We start from the raw sequence: 20,070 nt of genomic DNA on the forward strand, positions 1-20,070 counted from the left end.
CAGGTTTGCAAAGTATAAAACTAACAAAGGATGAATATCAAAGAGAAGGATATACAAAACAACCAATATGACAAAAGAAGAAGAGATATAGGGACAATAAACATGAAAAGATGTTCCACCTCATTAGTAATCAGGGAAATTCAAATAAAAACCAAATGGGGATGCCACTGCACACCCATCATATGAACAAAATTTATTTTAAAACTCAAACACCACATTTTGGAGAAATTACAGAGAACTGGAAACTCCCATTCATGACTGGTGAGAGTATAAATTAGTAAAATGATGTTGAAGTATAGTTGGATAAAATTGAGCATGACATTGCCTATGACCAAGCATTTATAACACTAAGGAAATAGCTTAGAGAAACCTGTATATGAAACAAGAGAAGACTAAATAAGAACATATATACTGTAATCGTTCATAATAGCAAAACTTGGTACATTCCGAATACCATCCACAGTAGAACAGAAAATATAAAAAGGATCTATTTTTACAGTCTCTCACACAAGACTACAACTTTGCCAGCAATTCTACCATACTTTCCTACTCTTCCTAAATGATCATTTCGTACTTCATTTTCTCTCTTCAAACCTCAAACCTCTAATAAATATCTCCAATTCTTTTTTTGAGTATAATTGACACAAAACATTACATTAGTTTCAGGTGTACAATACAGTGATTCAATAGCTCTACACCTTATGCTATGCTCACCACAAGTGTAGCTATCATTTGTCACTGAACAACACTGTTACAATACCATTGACTATATTCCCTATGCTGTACCTTTTATTCCCGTAGACTTATACACCCCATAACTGAACCTCCCACTGTATCTCCCACTTCCCCTCATTCATTTTGCCCATTCTTCCACCTTCCTAAATATCCCCCATTCTCTCCCAACTGATAACTTCACTTTCTATTTCATTAAGATTAAAAAAGAATCAAAATCGTCACAAGTTCTCACCACCTCTAGCCATTTGCTTGCAACCAGACTTACATAACCTGCCTTTTCTCCTATTTCTATTAATAAAATGTCCATGCTCCTAAAAGTTATCCTCACTATTCACCAGATTCCACTGCTACTTTTTCTAAGTATATCCCCCTAGCAAATTCTTCCCTCTGGCATAATTGGGTTTTTTTTTTGGTGGTTTTTTTTTATATATATATCTTATTAATCTTTCCTGTAAGGCAAAAAATAATTATTTCTCCAAACTTAAAAAAAAAAAAAACAAAAAAACAAAAAAAACAAAAAAAAAACCTTTGTCCCCACCTCTTTACCCAAAATTTCTTTATCCTATTTCTCTCTTTCCCTTAAAACTAAACTCCTCAGAAAATTTACCAGTACTTTTCTCCAAATCCTCTTCCATCCTGACTAGAATCCATGCTGATCAGAATTTCATTGTATCACTCCACTGGAACTTATATCAAGGTCACCAAAAAACTCCAGTTTGCCAGATCCCATGAACATTTCCCAATTCTCATATTATTTCACCCATCTGCAGCTTCTGATGGGTGACAAACTTTCTCCCTCCTTTGAAACACACTCTTGGCTTCTAAAACGTACTTCCTTGGTTTTCTTGCTGACTCATTAACTGCTCATTCTCAGTCTCCTCTTCTGATTATTTACCCTTACTTAACCGACCAGAAAATTAGTGTACAGATGCCCAAACTCCAAAATCTAGCCACCTATTTAACATATCCACTAGGAAATGTAGTTTATATCCCAAATTAAATACATCTAACACTGAGCTTCTATTCTAATCTTCCTCTACACCAAACTTACTCTTACAAAATTCATCATCTCCATTAATGCCAACTCCATGCTTTCATGTCTTCAGGCCAAAAACCTAATTCCTCTTTCACTTATTCTCTCTTCCACTCTATTTCCAATCCCTTAGTCTATGCAATCTCTCTTGGCTCTACCTTGAAAATATATCAGAATCCAACCAATCCTCATCACCCGCACATTGCTTCCTTGGTCCCAGATGCTATCAACTGTTTCTTAGATTATTACAATAACCACCTAAATGGTGTTCTTGCTTCTGCTCTTGCATCATAATCACAACACAGCAACCAAAGTGATCCCATAAAAACCTAAGGCAGAACATTTCACATCTCTATTCAAAACCCTTCAATGGCTTCCCATATTGGTGTAAAAGTCAAAATCTTTACACTGAGCTCAATGACTCTCCATGACAGTGTTCCCAATTACCACTTTAAGGTCATTTTCTACCATTTCACCCAACCCACTCTAAGACCCTCTGCTCCAGCTATTCTGGCCACCATGCTATTCCAAATGATAAGCATATTCCCATTTCAAGGTTTTTGTACTACCTTTCCAATTGCCCCTCAGATTCTGGCATGGCTCCGTCTCTAATCTCTTTTGGGTCTTTCCTCACATATGGTCTTGGAGATGTCTTCTCTCATTACCCTATTTAAATGTAGCAACCTAAAACTCATCTCTTTCCATGCTTTCTGTTTCCTCCATAGCACTTATTATCATTTAAATACATTTTATTTATTTCCATTTTTATTATCTACCTCCCCCCAAAAATATCTCTCTAACACATAAATTTGATTTTTAAAAAGATCTCTAAGGAAAGCATACAATGTTTAACAATAGATGCAAAATTCAAAAACAGACAAACAAAATGAGTAGTCTGCTTCCAAACACATATAAAAAATGGAAAGCAAGGAAATAATTAACACAATATTAAGAATAATGGTTATCTCTTTCAGGGATAATGAAAGGAATGCCATCATGGAGTCACACGTGATGGGGGTATTGTAATGTCCTCTTATGTAGCTCAGGCAGATAAGGTGTTTACTTCATTATTACTCTAAAACTATAAGTGTATGCTTTCAGATACCATATGCAATATTTCCCAGTTTATAAAAGAGTATTAGGAAAAAAGTAAGTACTACACATCTCATAATTACTTGAAAAGGTAGAGCTACAGAGATAAGTATTTCTTCAAATTATCAACATGTGGTTTTAACCACACTTTGCAAAATTCCAAATCCCATAACATATCATGATGTTTATAAAGACAATAATCTTTTTTGCCTATATATTTTGTTCATTTTAATATATCTGCTGTACTACTTCTTTATAAATATATGTGTGTATTTCTATTACTTCCCAAATATACATGAACCATAAAATTTTAAATTATCTGTCTTCCTTACTGAGGACATCTTAAAATTATTCCCAACACAGTACTTGATACAGAGTCAACAATTTTGTTGAAAAGATTTCCGACACTCATCATGAAGAGAAATAAGCAAGGATGAGCACCATGAATACCATGTTCATCAGTATTTACTAAAATGTAAGTTAACTAATAACATTTATAAAATTGTCCTGTATCACCTTCTAAAACCTGACAGCTAAAATTTTAGAGAAATCACAAAAACTCAATAATTTAATAAAATAGCTTTGGATCCTTCAATATAAAAATAACTCCCATTATATCATATTTAAGAATATAAAAGAACTAATTTTATGTAATCAGACATAGCATCATTATAAAAACACATTTTTGGTTAATGTAATTTCAAAGATTTTTTAAAGTACAGAATTAATATAGTACCACAGAAGCATTATCATTAGACTTGTACTTAACTTTTTAATATTTCTAGAAGTATAGCTGAAATCTGTTCTCCTCCACTTGAAAAAGATGAAAAAAATTACTTAGTTGATCATTACAGCTGTAAGTTGTAAATGATAAGGTTTAATATGTTCCTTATGTATTAAAACTTATTGGGCTTTTTCACAGGTTAGAAGAACACAGCAATAGAGAAAAGGACCTCAATAAAAGGTGTAGAAAATCTGAGGTTTCCACTATCACAGAAAAAGCCTCCTACTGTAAGTTCTACAAACATGTATGTACAAAGAATGTTAAGAAATCAAGACCACAATGGCCCTGGTACCCACAATCATTACAGCAAAGTTTTAAATCTCTTAAATTATGATAACAATTAACAGTATGTTCTAATAATATAAAAGGAATCATTTTTGAGAAATGGGAATTCCTATAAATATAGGATATTTGTTCTCTTTTATTCTTTAAATGTCAAGAAACCAGACTCAACTAGTCCTGAAGCAGTGGGGTAGCAGCAATGGCTTTGGGTCAGAACTTTTATGTCTCAATCCTTTTCTAACGATGGCAAAAAAATGAATTTTGTAACTATATATTAAAAATTGACCCTCTTGGGACACTTGGGTGGCTCAGTTGGTTGTTAAGTGTCTGCCTCTGACTCAGGTCATGATCCCAGGGTCCTGGGATCAAGTCCCACATCAGGCTCCTTGCTCAGCAGGGAGCCTGCTTCTCCCTCTGCCTGCCACTCCCCCTGCTTCTGCTCTCCTCCTCTCTCTGACAAATAAATAAATAAAATTTTTTTTAAAAATTAACCCTCTTTCATTATTCCAATTATTATAAACCATAAGCATATAATATTAAACCTACAAAGCCATATCAAATACAAACTTCTATTTTTAAATAAACTTTTATGACATGTAATATATATACCAAAAAGTATACGTATTTTAAGGGTATAGTTCAGTGAGTTATCACAAAGTGAACACAAAGTAACCACTCCAGAAGCTTCCCTGAGGTTCATCCCAATCACTACTCAATTCTGCCTAACCTAAAACAATCCCTGTTATAACTTCTAAAACCACAGATTAATTTTTCTTGGTGCTAAACCTCATTTAAGTGGAATTACATTCTTCTGTGTCTGACTTCTTTTGGTCAACGTTATTTTGGTGTGATACAACTGCATGGATGCATACAGAGATGATGCTTTCGTTTTCATTACTGCATAACATCCATTGTAAGAATATATAACTTATCCATTTGAACTGATGACAGATATTTCACGTGTTTCTGATTATTGATTATTATAAATAAGCTGTCGTGAGTACTATTCTATATGACTACAGTGCACACATATGTGCATTTGTTGGATATATAACTAGAATAACTATTTCAGAGGATTCATACGTTATGAGTGCCAGTGTATTCATATTTAGCAGAAACTGTCAAAAGATTTTTTCAGGGTACTTCAAACCAGTTTATACAAGTTTGATATAAGCAGTCTGGTAAATTTAAATTTTAGCCATGTAAGTGGAAGTGTGATGGTATGTCAATGTTGTCTTAATTTAAATTGTCCTAGTGACTGATAAAGTTGAGCACCTTTTAATGTGTATTTTGGCCATCCAAATATCTATTTTTGTGAAGTACCTGTTCAAGACTCTTACACATTTTCTATTGAATTATCTGACATTTTCTTATTGATTTGTAGTGCTTCCCTATATTTTCAGGGAGAGTCCTTTGTTGGCTTCCTGCAACTTGCCTTTTCACCTTATTTTTAGATTATTTTTAAACATATATAGTTCAGTTTATCACTTCTCATTTATTAATAGTATTTCAATAATAAGTATTTAAGGGGCGCCTGGGTGACTTAATTGGTTAAGTGTCTGCCTTTGGATCAGGTCATGATCCCAGGATCCTGGAATCGAGCCCCACTTCAGGCTCCTTGCTCAGCAGGGAGCCTGCTGCTCCCCTGCTTGTGCTCTCTCTGTCAAATAAATAAAATCTTAAAAAAAAAAAAAGGTAAGAAAGAAAGTATTTAAATCTACCTTAAAAGTCTTTCTTTACCAATAATATAAAGATATGTGCCTGTGTCATCTTATACAATACTCGTTATTTTACCTTCTATATTTGGATCCACAACTGATCTGAAACTGGTTTTTGTGTATGGTGTGAAGTAGGGCCCAATATTCATTTTTTGCAATTGTATATCTTATTGGTCCACAATAATTCATCATAAAAACAGCTCTATAGTTCAACTTTGTCATTAAATGTCCACAAATGCGTAGGTCTGCCTGTGGAACTGCTATTTGCTACATTGGTCTACTTCCCTATTTTTGCAACAACACTTAATTACTACAGCTTCAAATTCATGAAATCTAATAGAGAAGCCCTCTAGCTTTGTTCTTCTTTAACTTTGTTTCAGCTATGGTTGGTCATTTGCATTTTCATATCATTTTTAGAATATGCATGTCAACTTCTAAAAAAATACTTGCTATAATTTTGTTTGGGATTACATTAAATTTAAAGATCAATTTGAGCAAAACAGACATCTCTACAGGGGTGACTGGGTGGCTCGGGTGGTTAAGTGTCTGCCTTTGGCTCAGGTCATGATCTCGGAGTCCTGGGATCAAGCCCCGCATCCAGCTCCCCGCTCAGCAGAGAGTCTCCTTGTCTCTCTCCCTCTCCCTCTGCCCCTCTCCCCCACTCATTCACACACAGTCTTTCTCAAATAAATAAAATCTAAAAAAAAAAAAAATAGACATCTCTACACTATTCAATTTTTCTTAAAATTATCATAATGTATCCTCCATTTATTTATATCTTATTTATTTCTCACTTAAATAAGGTTTTATAATTTTCTGTGTAAAGTTCCCTCATACATGTCACTGCATTCACTCCACAGGTGTTAATGTTTTTATGGTAACATAAAGTGTATTGCTTTTAAGTTACCATTTTCCAAACAACCAGGTTTGTTGATTTTTGGTAACTATATGGGATCATCTTTGTCATATTTCTTTTCTATTTTGTTAATTTGTGTTATCTCATATTCTCTTCCTTTTTCCTATCTTTATTTATTCTTCTTTTGGAATCTGCCATCCTTTTTCTAATTTCTTGAGATTATGTTTATACCACTCATTATCAGGCTTTTAAAAAATCTTTTCTAATAAATGCACTTAAAGTTATAAATGTCCCTCTTGGTGGCATCATACACATTTTGATCTGTCATCATTTCAGTACAAAATATTTTCTAATTTTTAGTATAATTTCTTTGACCAATTAGTTTTAAGAAATTTATTAATTCCAGACATCTTAGGGTTTTTCTAGTTACTTTTGTGTTCATTTTGTTGTGATCAATTACTTTGTATAATTTGAATCTTTTTAAATTTGTTGAGACTTGCATCAAAACATAGCATATGGTAAATTTTGGAAAATGTTCCATATATACTTGAAAACAGTGTATATTCTGCAGTCATAAGATAATATGCTCTCAAATACTGAAAATACAAAATTATTAGGCTGTTGAAATCATTCATATCTTCTTTTTTTGTTTTTTGTCTCTTTATGCTGTCAGTTCCAAAACAATTGGATTAAAAACATCCCAATATAATTTGTCCCCTTTTATTCTGTCATTTTTTTTTTTGCTTTACTTAACACATATGATAAGGTACATATAAATTTGCTGTTATATCTTCCAAGTAGATGCCTGACTTAAATTCTTATCTGTCTGGTATTAATAAAGCTATACCAACTTTCCTTTGTTTAGCAATTGTATATTCTTTTTCCTTTCTTTTACTTTCAATTTTTCCAAATATTTTTAGTCTTTTGTATATTTTCTAAGCAGCATATGGTTAGGTTTTGCTTTATACCAAGTCCAAAAAATCCTTACCTTTTGATTGAAATATTCAGTCACTTACATTTCGTGTAATATGGTATATTTATTTCCTTACATTTAGTGTAATTATTAACATATTTGGAGTTAAATAAACTTCCTACTTCCTTTATATGTATCCCAACTAGACTTTGTCCTTTTCCATTCCTTTCTTGTCTTCTTCCAAATCCATTACGTAGTATTCTTACTTTCCCTTCTATTAGCTTATTAAATATGAAGTTCTACTTTTATTTTTGTTGCCTAATGATTATAATATAAATCCTTAGTTATTAATGTCTACTATAGTTTCTCTTATCAATTCCCACATGGAACAAAAACCTTAGTATTTTGAACATCATTTACCCTTCTTCCTGACCTATAAGCTGTTATTATCATGCATTCAAATTTTACATCCATGTAAGCCTCTATTACTTTTATAGTATAATATAATAAATAATTACTTCAATTTTCTCTTATGTTCTCTGTTCCTTCCATATCTGGGAACATTTTTCTTTTACTTCAATAGCATTTCCTTTATTTAGTATCTCCTTTATTGGAGGCCTGCTCTTGACAAATTCTTTTAATTCTTGTTTTTCTGAAAAATATCCTTTTTTTGCTTTCATTTTTTAAAGATATTTCACTGGGTGCAAAATTTTAGGTTGATGATTATTTCCTTTCAGCAATTTGAATAGTGTGTTTTCCAGATTTCATTTTTTCATTTAAAAAATCAGTTGCCAGTCTAGTGGCACCTAGGTGGCTCAGTTGGTTAAGCGTCTGCCTTTGGCTCAGGTCACGATCCCAGGGTCCTGGGATAGAGCCCCACATCAGGTTTTCTGCTCAGCAAGAGGAGCATGCTTCTCCCTCTCCCTTTGTCCCTTGCCCCGCTCATGCATGCTCTCTCTCTCTCCCAAATAAATAAATAAAATCAGAAAGAAAGAAAGAAAGAAAGAAAGAAAGAAAGAAAGAAAGAAAGAAAGAAAGAAAGAAAGAAAGAAAGAAAGAAAGAAAGAAAGAAAGAAAGAAAGAAAGAAAGAAAGAAAGAAAGAAAGGAAGGAAGGAAGGAAGGAAGGAATTGTCAGTCTTAATGTTGTTCCTTTAAAGAGAGTATGACTTTTTCCCCTTTGGCTACTTTTAAATTTTTCTCTTCATGTTTGGATTTTCATTAGTTTTACCACGATATATTTCTAAGTATAAGTTTCTTTTTAGTTATTACCCTTGGTGCTCATGGAAGTTCTCTAATTTGTAGCTTGATGATTTTTGTCATTTTTGAAAATTCTCGGTCATTAAGACTTTAAATAGTGCTCTACATTATTTTCTTACTTTTCTTCCTCTGGATTCCAATTACATGTATGTTAGACATACATGTAATTCTATAGGTCCCTTAAATTTCCTTCCCTATTTTATTTTTCATCCATCTTTTTCTTAATTTCAGTATGGGTATTTCATTCTGATCTATCTTCCATTTCATTAATTCCCTCCTCAGCTGTGTCTAACCTGTTGTAAAACCTATCTAAGGAATTCTTAATTCATGTAATGTAGTCTTCATTCTATAATTTCCATCTGATTCTTTAGTAAAAATTTCCACTTGTCTCCTAATATTTTCAACCTTTCATTTTAAAGTTTCTGTCTGAAAACACCATTATCCTATAGCTATGTTTCTAATGGCTATTTTTTCATACGTGTCTTTCTCTAAGACATACCACTGTTTTATTTTGTATCAAATATTGCATATGTTTTTTGAAGAAATAATTTGAGGCTCCGTGTGATAATATCTTCCTCAAGAGAGGATTTACTTTTGTTCAGCCAGCTATTTAGTCTATGGGCAGATCACCATAATCCAATGATTCGAAGTGGACTTATCCACACTAGTAGGCTTGGAAATTCAGGGAGTAAAACAAATCTTTAAGTATGTAGCAAAGTCCATCTTCCTTAGCACACTTCAAAATCATGTTTTGGTCCTCCATATTAATTGACAATAGCTCTGCTCAGTTTCTTAGACAGCTTTCAGGATTTATTATCATCTAAAGAAAATCATTTCACAAAAATGCCAATTTTACCTCCCTTGACATTTCACCTATCCTAGATCTTGACCCACAGATTCTCACTGCCTTGATAGTTCTCAGATGCCTAAAAAGATGTAATTCCTAATTTTTCTCAGTGGAAATAATATTTCAAAATAATACATTACACCAATGAAAAAGAATTCCTCCAAACACGCATTTACTAATACGTACAAAAAGTAGCCTATCTACTAAACTATATCTATTAAAAAATAAAACCAGTTCTGAGGTGGTAAAAACTTAAAATCAATCTGTACAATGGATATATATTAGTGACATTTTAAAATTACATCACATTTGACAAATAAACCTGATACATACTTTAATCAATATCTGATAGCAAGCTTTGAAATTAAGCTAATAAGAAATATCAAAACTTTAAGAATAGAAAAATATTTTAGTACTCACTAATAAGTTTACTGATATTTTTTAAAAACACAGATACCAGTAAAACATTAAAGTATCATATGCATCTATAATGTATTTCTAATAAGGTACTAAAAATAATTTACAAATTATTTTAATAAATTCTCCCAAGGGATAAGTATCCAATGTTATTTGTACATATACTAAAATTGCCAAGATTGATAATTACTTCCTTCTATGCAAATGTTCACTGTGGGAAATTTTCAAAAACGAAAACTTGTTAAAATCTAAGCAAATCCCATTCAAGTGGTTTGCAACAAGTAACTCTCATTTTTACTTCATTCAAATAATACCCATAGATCTCTTATCCTTTCACATCAAAAAATATGTTAAGCAGATCGATAGTGCCTTAATCACTAAATCACAATTCCTCTTGCTATCAGAACAAAAAGTTAAAGAGGAAAAGTTAGAAATGTTAAAATAGAAAATAAAATGCAATGCATAAATTATATAAAAGAAAAAAGTGATTTATTGGTCTTAATATATATAAAAATATAAATAATAATGTATTGATAGACAAAAAAATAATAAAAATTACCAAATTATCCAAAGGAAAAGTCTTATCTTTTTTTTAACTCCATCCTTCTTTTTCAAATAAAATAAAAGTTAGAATGTATGTTTGAAAGTGAAGGGGGTAGAACAAACCAAAATTTGGTTAAAAACTGTATTTCATTCAAATGCATAAAGTAATTTCATGATAAGAGTTTAAAAGAATGTGTAATGTCTTAAAACAACAACAGAATCATTCCCCAGGTTTTACAAAGGTAAATATTTGACTACAACAAAAATTCTATTTTAAAACTCATATATATAGAAAAAATAAGTGAAAAATTAATATTTCAAACATAAAGAGAACATATGGTTATAAATAGGCAATTCACTAAATAGGAAACACAAGTGGCAAATGAACACATAAAAAGATGCTAGTCACAATAGTAACCTGGGTAAGCACAATAAATATCATTAAGATACCACGCAAATCAATTGCAAGTGCAGAAGGAAAATAGCCTCACAATTACCAAATGTTGGTAGTAATATGAAGAAACAAGGACATTCACACCTAGCTGGTGGGACTATACATTACCACAGTGACTTGGAGTGCAATTGGGCAACATGTAGTAAAGCTGAGGATGTAAATAGCCTCAGACACAACAATTTCACTTTTGAGTATATGCCCTACAAAAACTCTTGCATATCTACATAAGAAAACCAGTACAGGATGCATAATGTAACACTGTTTATAACAACAAAAATCCACCTAAATGCACAAGTTTTGCATTTCACAGGAAATTAGATGATGAAACTGAAGAAATGTTTTTAAAATTTAAAATGACATTAAAATATGAATGCAAAGGAAAATCACAGAGTAGAAAATATCAAAGCTCAAAGTTTCACTGGTAAGCAAAATTGCTCATCTGAATTGAACATGAGATCAGCACTTAAAAGTAATGCATGGAAAATAAGTATATCCATGTAATCAGAAAACATTTTAAAGTCAATCACTTAAAGTGATAATGAATACATAGAAAATGTGTTATTTTGTGCCTTTGCTGTACAAGAGAATTTCATTAGTTGAAATAAATAGGGAAAAAGGACAAGAATGTTTCCCTGAAGATATTTAATAAGCACCACTATTATAGGAATATAAAATACAACAGTGACAAAGTTTCTCATCATACCTTTACCCAATTTACTCACCAAGTCTTAGTGTTAACTTCATACTTATAAAGATCATCTACCAATCCATATTTATTGCCTGGTAATGCTTTATAGCCTCCATGAACATAAATGGACTTTGTTATTTCATCATATACACTGGTATGGCCATATCCACCTTGAACAATAGCTCCTTTAGTTTCTGGAACAAGCCAAGTGTTTGATGCTGTAAGAGAAAGAAGATAAATCATGAACTTCAAGGAGTATTTAAAAATATAACTAATATATCACCAAACCACCAATAAGTAAATTCTAATAGCACATTTTATGAGTAAATTAAGTAAAATTAATATTCATTTAATCAAAAAACAATTATTAAATATATGCTAGTTACTATGTTAGATGTTAGAGACTGAAGTTGAGTAAGACTTTCTGTAGATTAAACTCCGAAATAATGAAAATGTCAAATTTTGGGATGTGCAACAGAAAAAGGAAAACTTTATTCTCAACACATTTCTTTATTTGTAAATAACCCTGAAAAAAAGACTAACAAATAGTTTATGAAAGCCTACTACGTGACAAGCTCTGAATTAGTCACTGATATAGCAAAGATTAAAAAAGATATGATCCCCACCCTTAGCAATTTTTAGCCCTGTGCTGGTCCTTCATCTCTTGGTTTTGAGCCCCACTTTCCCTCCTACAGGGTAGAATGAAAGCTTAAACACTAAATGTTGATGAAAACCTAAACACTAAATTTTCAACACTCCCTTGACAACTGTATTAACTAACAGATTCCACCAAGGGGAGTCCTGGTGAGAGATTAGAAGGTGAAAGTAACAAAGACATTCTACCTTCATCTCTNGCAGCAGGAATAGGCAGGGGACTACAATGGATAGGAACAGTGATGACTTTATAGCAACAGCAGCAGGGGTAGTGCCTGCTCAGTGGCAGCAGTGGCATCTAGAGTAGCTCATGACAAATGTGGTCATAGGCTTCAGCCTGGGTGTGTAGCAGCTTCCAGATTTCTGGGTGATCCCCTCATTTTGTTGTCTCTAATACTTTTGTAATTAACTCCCTATATTAAATCCCATTCTGCTTGGTATATCTAAAAGGGGCTCTTATTTCTCACTGCAAATCAATCAAGCATCAATTATATGCAAGATATGCTTTTAAGAATATGCAGATGAACAAAACACAGATCCTTGCCTTAAAAATTTTAGATTACAAAAAGCAACTATATATAGAAATCTGTCATTGGTCTTTATGTATCCACCCAAACCACACCTCCATCTTCCCTCTAACTAGTCATCTAAACTTTAGCATAGTAGGCAGCTCAACTGAAAATACTCAACTCAAGGAATAGAAAATAAAAGTGATCTTAAAAATCGTTCACTTTTACATAATTCTAAGATAGTGAAGAAAGTGATACTTCAATGGTCATAAAATACAGAAGTATCAAAAAGGAGTCACTAAGCCAATTTTATTTTGATAAAACTAACATATGTGAAGAAATTTCAGAGCACACTTGTAACTAATGAGTATTACATTTTGGAGGTAATTTCTAAAAAATGACATTAATAATGACTTCTTAGGAATAATTTGAATAATACTCTTTAACCTCTTATTAAAGCTCTACTCATATAGCCCAGCTGAAGGTTATCATATTTTTATTCATTCTCTTTTTAATAAAGATGAACATGCTTCTTACCAAATAATAATAATAATAATAATGTAAAAATAGAGGTATTTTAATGTAAAAGTGAATATTGCCTTCTCTCCCAGCCCACTATCTAGAGGCATTTTTCACAATTTGTTATTTTCAGAATATTGTTCTAAATATTTTATTACACATATACAAAATACATTTAAATTACAAACATGTGTATCTATACCTATAAATACCTGTACCAAAAATCATGCTATTGTACAACTATTTTTTCACTTAAAACAACTGGGCCATTCTTCCACGACCCATTTATTATTTTTCAACACCTAAGTTCCATTCTATTAATGATATATAACTTATTTAAATAACTCTACACTGTGACTCATTTGGGTTTCAATTTGTTCCTAAAAACAATAATGCAATAAACAACTCTGCAATAAGCTGTAGCATCATTATCTAATAGAACATATACTATGTCTCAAGAAGTACTTCATTATTTCATTTAATAATAACCCTTTGACAGGTTTACTATTGCATACTCTTCTTTACAGCTGAGGAAATTTACAGTTAGAAAAACTAAGTACCACACCAAAAGTTTAGAAGTTGATAAGTGGAAAAAAAAATGGTATAGACTCATTTCTTCCTCTCTTCCCCACTAAGAACAACAACAGACTCTGGAAATAGTGCAAGAGACAAATCTGAAAAGTGGAAAGGCAGACTGGTTACAGACTCCAAGACTAGAGAACGGGTGTCTCCTTACCCTCCAACAGAAGAAGGCTATGAAAACCCAACATTTCTCAACTCCCCAACCAAGCAATAAAAAGACAACTCAAGTAGCCCTATTCCTCCTCAAAACTGAACAGGAGGAGTCCTGTGGACAACCCAGGTGATCCTAGCAACACCAGCAAGAGGGACCCAGCAAACACTGTTTAAAATAAGCAGACAGGNAAAGAGTTCCTCTTCCTCACCAGATCGAGACTGGGAAGAGAGATCCCACAAGATCTGAAGGATAAACCTAAACAGGGACTGCCTGCTAAAACAGATTTAAATGGGACCCAAAGACTCCCAATACAATAGTCAAATGTCCAGGTTACAATTAAAAACAAAAAAATCACTTGTCATACTAAGAACTAGTAAAATCACAACTTTAATGAAAAAAGACAATCAAGTGATAGTAACACTGAGATGTTGAAATTACCTGACAAGTATTTTTAAGTAGCCATGAGAAAAACATTTCAACAAGCAATTACAAGTTCTTTTGGAATAACAAATCTCAGCAAAAAAAAGAAAGAAACAAAGAAATTTAGGGGGGAATGCAATAACAAGCAAAAATTATATATACAGACATACCAACTCAATAGTAAAGTGGAGCTGACAGAAGACAGAATCATTAAATTTGAGGACAGGTCAATAAAATTCACCCAATGTGAATAATAGAGAAAACAGGCTGAAAAAAAAGAAGTCAACAGAATCTCAGAAAGCTTTGAGGCAATAACAGTTGAAAGAGTATTTGAAGAAACAATGACTAAAACATCTAAATTTTGTACAAGATATGAACCTACAGATTCATGAACCTTAGAGAAGTTCAAATAAGATAAATTCAAAGAAATCCACACCATGATACATCATAAGAAAACATAAAAACTAAAGACAAAGGAAAAAAGATCTTGAAAGCAGTCAGAGAGAAATGACACATTACTTACAGGGCAACATCAATTTGAATAACTGTGGTCTCATCTGAAACTATAAAGGCCTGAAGGAAGTAGCACATTTTTCAAGTGCTGAAAAACAAGAATTGCCAGGCATGAATTCTATTCTAGCAAAACTATCCTTCAGGAATTAAATGGAAAAAAAGACTCTTAGATGAAAAGAAAGAAAACTAAAAAATTTTGAAATGTGGCCCTCTCCTTAAAGAATGGTTAAAGGAAAATTTTTAAACAGAAATGAAATAATAAAAGAAGGAATATCAGGGGCCACCTGAGTGGCTCAGTTGGTTAACTCTTGATCTCAGCTCAGGTCATGATTTCAGGGTTTTAAGACTGAGCCCCATGCTTGGGATTCTCTCTCTCCCTCTCCCTCAGCCCCTCCCCTCCCCCTACTCATGCAGCTCTCAGAAAAAAAAAAGATGGAGGAGGAGGAGGGGAGGACGAAGGGGAGAAGAAGAAGGAATCTCGGAGCATCAGGAAAGAACAACATAGCAGAAATATGATTACCTACAATTGACCATCCTTCTCCTCCATGAGGTTTACAAATCATGTTTGATGAAGGAAAAAATTATAACATCATCTAATACTGAAGACAATGATATTCAAAAGTGGACAAGGTAAGGGTCTGTGAATGAAAGCAAGATTGCCAAATTCACTTGAAGTGGTAAAATGTTGATACTAGTAGACTGTGATAAGTCACACACACACACACACACACACATAAATATATATATTTATATTTTCTTTTTTTTTTTTTTAAGTAGACTCCATCCCCACTATGGAGCCCAATGTGGGGCCTGAACTCATGACCCTGAGATTAAGCTCTGAGCTGAGATCAAGAGTTGGATGCTAGAGGTGCCTGGGTGGCTCAGTCGTTAAGCATCTGCCTTCGGCTCAGGGCGTGATCCCAGAGTCCTGGGATCGAGCCCCACATCAGGCTCCTCCACTGGGAGCCTGCTTCTTCCTCTCCCACTCCCCCTGCCTGTGTTCCCTCTCTCTCTGGCTCTCTCTGTCAAATAAATAAATAAAATCTTTATAAAAAAGAAAAATGTTGGATGCTTAACCAACTGATCCATCTAGGCACCCCAGTCAATATGTAGAGCAACCTCTAAGCAAACTACACAAAGAGATACATTCAAGAATACTATAAGTAAATCAAGATGGAATTCTAAAAATTGTTAAAGTAGCCCACTAGGACAGGTAAAGAGAGAAAAGAAACAAGAGAGAAAAAGGTACAACACACAGGAAACAGAGAGGAAATAAACAATAAAATAACAAACCAAGGCACTAATATATCAAAATTTCCTTAAATGTAAATCGTTCATTTATGTAACATTCTTGAAATAACAGATTCTAGAAATGGAGGACAGATCAATTATTATGAAGGGTTAGAAATGGGAGGGGAGTGAGGTTGGAAGGGTGGTAGATGTGGTTTAAATGGGCAATATTAAGGAGTCTTGTGGTGATATAACTATTCTATATCCTGACTGTGGTGGTGGATACATGAAACAATATGCAATAAAATTGTACAAAACTAAATACATACACATGTGCACAATACACACACATGCACACACACACACAAAAAATACAAATGAAATTGAGGAAATATGAATAAGATCATTGAATTGCACCAGTGTCAACATCCAGGTTGTAATACTGTAATATATTTTTGCAAGAATACAATTTGGGAGAACTTCATAAAGTGTACACAGGATCACTCTGTTATTTCTTACAAGTGTATGTGAATCTACAATTAGCTCAAAATAAAAAGTTCAATTAAAAATATATATATATTTCACCTTACAAGTAATGGGCAGTTCATCATGAAATACAATATTTCACACAACTACTTGTCAAACATTAAAAAAAATTAAAAGTATAAGACCTACATTACAGGTCTAACACCAAAAGCTATAGTCTTAAATACGACAGCAGTATTTTTCAAGGGTTAGTCACTAGCAGTTCAATAAAAGAACCTACAGGTGGTATAGTAGTTTCAGATGAAAATTAAGGAAATAATCTTGTTCAGATATAGGTAATAAACTCAAAATGTAAAGTTAATTATGATTCACATTCTCGTATTTTTATTATTTTTGTATTTGGAAATGTGTACCTACTACTACAAGAAACCAATTTTTCTCAGTAAACATTCAAAGTTAAAATATTGGTCATCTCAGAAAAAACATTTTCTTATCATTTGTATGTTATTATTTGTATATGCATGAATTTTGCTTTTAACTTAGTAATGTGCTCTAACTTATTCCCAATTTACAACAAATGTATCACTGATTCAAAAGTAGTTCCTTAAAAAGAAAAGAAAGTGATGAAAATAGATACAAGAATACATGAAATAATTCATAATTATACTATAAAAGTCAGAAGCAAAAATGACTCAAGTATACCAAGAGTTCTTTATTAGGCCTTGATGGAGTAATCTAGAGAGCACTGAATTACCTGCCATAAACAACTTAAACAAGAAGAGGAACTGCAAGCAGATTCTGGTGATCTTACTGGGTTGAGAAAACAAAGATCAGAGTTTGAAAAAAATCAAACCAGCTAGAACTTGTAGATGAGTTGGCTGCACACACAGAAAGCTCAAAAGATCTGCAGAAAGATTCCCTCAAGCCCTAAGTTGAGTACTGACCTGCATATGCATAAGAGAAAACTATTTGAGGCCATGTAAAGAACCAAAAAAATAGGCTGAACACCTCTCATATCTCACACAAGGCTGGGAATAGCTGTGCTCTTAGCAGACACAGAAGAAAAGCTCATAACATGGGAGGCATTAGGTAGAGTCCTGAAAAGGGCTGTAATACTGGAATAAATTAGCCATAAACTCAAAGTTGCTCTGGACCCCCTCTAACAAACCTCAGAAACAATCCCCCAAAATCCTTAAACTGTGCCAGGTAACCTAACTACATGTCAATACAAAGTCCAACATTTTAAAGGGACACAACAAAATCCAGCAGCCAACATGATAAAAATATACAGTATTCAGAATACATTTAAAAATTAACAAACATAGGACGCATGGGTGGCTTAGTCAGTTAAGCATCTGCCTTCAGCTCAGGTTATGATCCCACTGTCCTGGGACTGAGTCCCACATTGGGCTCCCTGTTTCACAAGGAGCCTGCTTCTCCCTCTGCCTCTGCCTCTCTCTCTCTGTCTCTCGTGAATAAATAAATAAAATCTTTTTTAAAAAATTAACAAACATAGGGGCGCCTGGGTGGCGCAGTCGTTAAGCGTCTGCCTTTGGCTCAGGGCGTGATCCCAGCGTTCTGAGATCGAGTCCCACATCAGGCTCCTCTGCTGTGAGCCTGCTTCTTCCTCTCCCACTCCCCCTGCCTGTGTTCCCTCTCTCACTGGCTGTCTCTCTCTGTCAAATAAATAAATAAAATCTTTAAAAAAAAATTAACAAACATAGAGGGCAAAGGAAATATAATCCTCAACAAGAAGAAAAATCAGTCAATAGAAAGTGGCCCAGAAATAGCGCAGAAGATAAAATTAGTTGAAAAGAATGTTTTAAAAGCTATCGCAAATACGTTCAAATATGTTCAATAATGTTGAAGAAAACATGAACATGGTAGGAGAGAAACAGAAGATGAAAAAGACACAAACAGAGCTCCTGGAAATGCAAACTATAATATCTGAATACAAAATACACTGAGTAGAATTAACACAATTTAGACACTTTAGGAGAAAAGAACAGTGAACTTTAGATATGTAAATTAAAAGCTATCCAAAATGAAGCAACACAAACAAAAAATCCTGAAAAACAACAAACTTGGGACCTGTAGAAAAATATTAAAGCAGCGTAATCTAGTGTGATAAGAGTTCCAGAAATGATGTAGTGGTGGGTGGACAGAAATAATGTTTGAAGAAACAATTCTCAAATTCACAGAAATCTATAAATCCACAAAAACAAGATCAATGAAATACAAGCAGGAAAAAAGAAAGAAATAAAGAAACCCACACCAAGGAATAGCATGAAGCAATAAAGATGTACAAGCTGAAGAACAAAAATAAGAATTATAACTAACTTCTTCTCAGAAAGAATAGAAGTCAGAAGACAATAAGGTCTCATATTTAAACTACTCCAAAGAGGGGAAAAACCCGTCAACCTAGAATTCTCTACCAAAAAAAAAGTAATTATCAAGGTAGAATTCTATACCCAACAAAGTATATGAAACAAAACTTCTTCAGACAAAAAAAAAACACAAAAAAAAAAAAAACAAAACAGAGACAATGTACTACTCCAGACTTGCCCTACAGGAGATGACAAAAGAATTCCTTCAAGCTGAAAGAAAATAACAGTTGATACCAGATAGGACTTGGATTTATATAGATGAATGAAGAGTGCAGGAAAGGTCAATGTGTAGGTAAATATAAAAGACAAAATTTCTCCCTTTTTTGTCTCCCTAGAACAAAAAGCATAACAATTTATGATGGTGTTCATAACATATAAGACATAATATTAGCACAAAGGAAAAGAGGAGAAACATAGGAAATTCAGAGAGTCTAACACTATATGTGAAGTGGTAGAACTTTATTTAAAAGTAGAATCTGGTAAATTGAAAATGTATATTGTAACCCCTCAAGCAACCTCGACAAAAATAAAACAAAATGGTATAGTTAATAAATTAATGGTCCTACAGATTCAAGAAGCTGAGCAAATCGCAAACAGGATAAACTGAAAGAAATCTACACCTAAACACATCATAGTCAAGCTGCTGAAAACTAAAGATGAACAAAACATCTCAGAAGCAGTTAGAGAAAAAACAACAAATTACAAGTTCGAATGTCTGTGATTTTCATTCTAAGAAACCACGGAGACAAGAAGAAGGGCCCAACACATTTCAAAGTGCCAAGAAATAACTGTAACTCAGAACTCCATGACAAGCAAAACCATCCTTCAGGGATGATTGTGAAATAAAAAGATTCACGGATATAGAAAAACCAGTGTAATCCATATCCAGCAGACCTACTTTAAAAGACATGCTAAAGAAGCCCTTCAAACAGATGATAACAGAAATGGTAACACAGAAGATAACTTGGAATGAAGGCAGACAATTTATTTCAGAGA

The 20,070-nt window shown here is 33.2% G+C and overlaps 1 protein-coding gene across 1 annotated transcript in view; it reads right to left on the reverse strand.

The window, feature by feature from the left end:
- Window positions 1-20,070, reverse strand: part of ATRNL1 (attractin like 1) — a 756,768-nt gene that overhangs the window by 650,471 nt on the left and 86,227 nt on the right. The window contains exon 9 of the mRNA XM_040623807.1: window positions 11,655-11,838. Within this exon, the coding sequence (XP_040479741.1) occupies window positions 11,655-11,838 (184 nt within the window). The remainder of the gene's footprint in view (window positions 1-11,654; window positions 11,839-20,070) is intronic.

This window comes from Ursus maritimus, unplaced genomic scaffold (assembly GCF_017311325.1).
Source record: "Ursus maritimus isolate PB19 unplaced genomic scaffold, ASM1731132v1 scaffold_7, whole genome shotgun sequence".
NCBI lineage: Eukaryota > Metazoa > Chordata > Mammalia > Carnivora > Ursidae > Ursus > Ursus maritimus.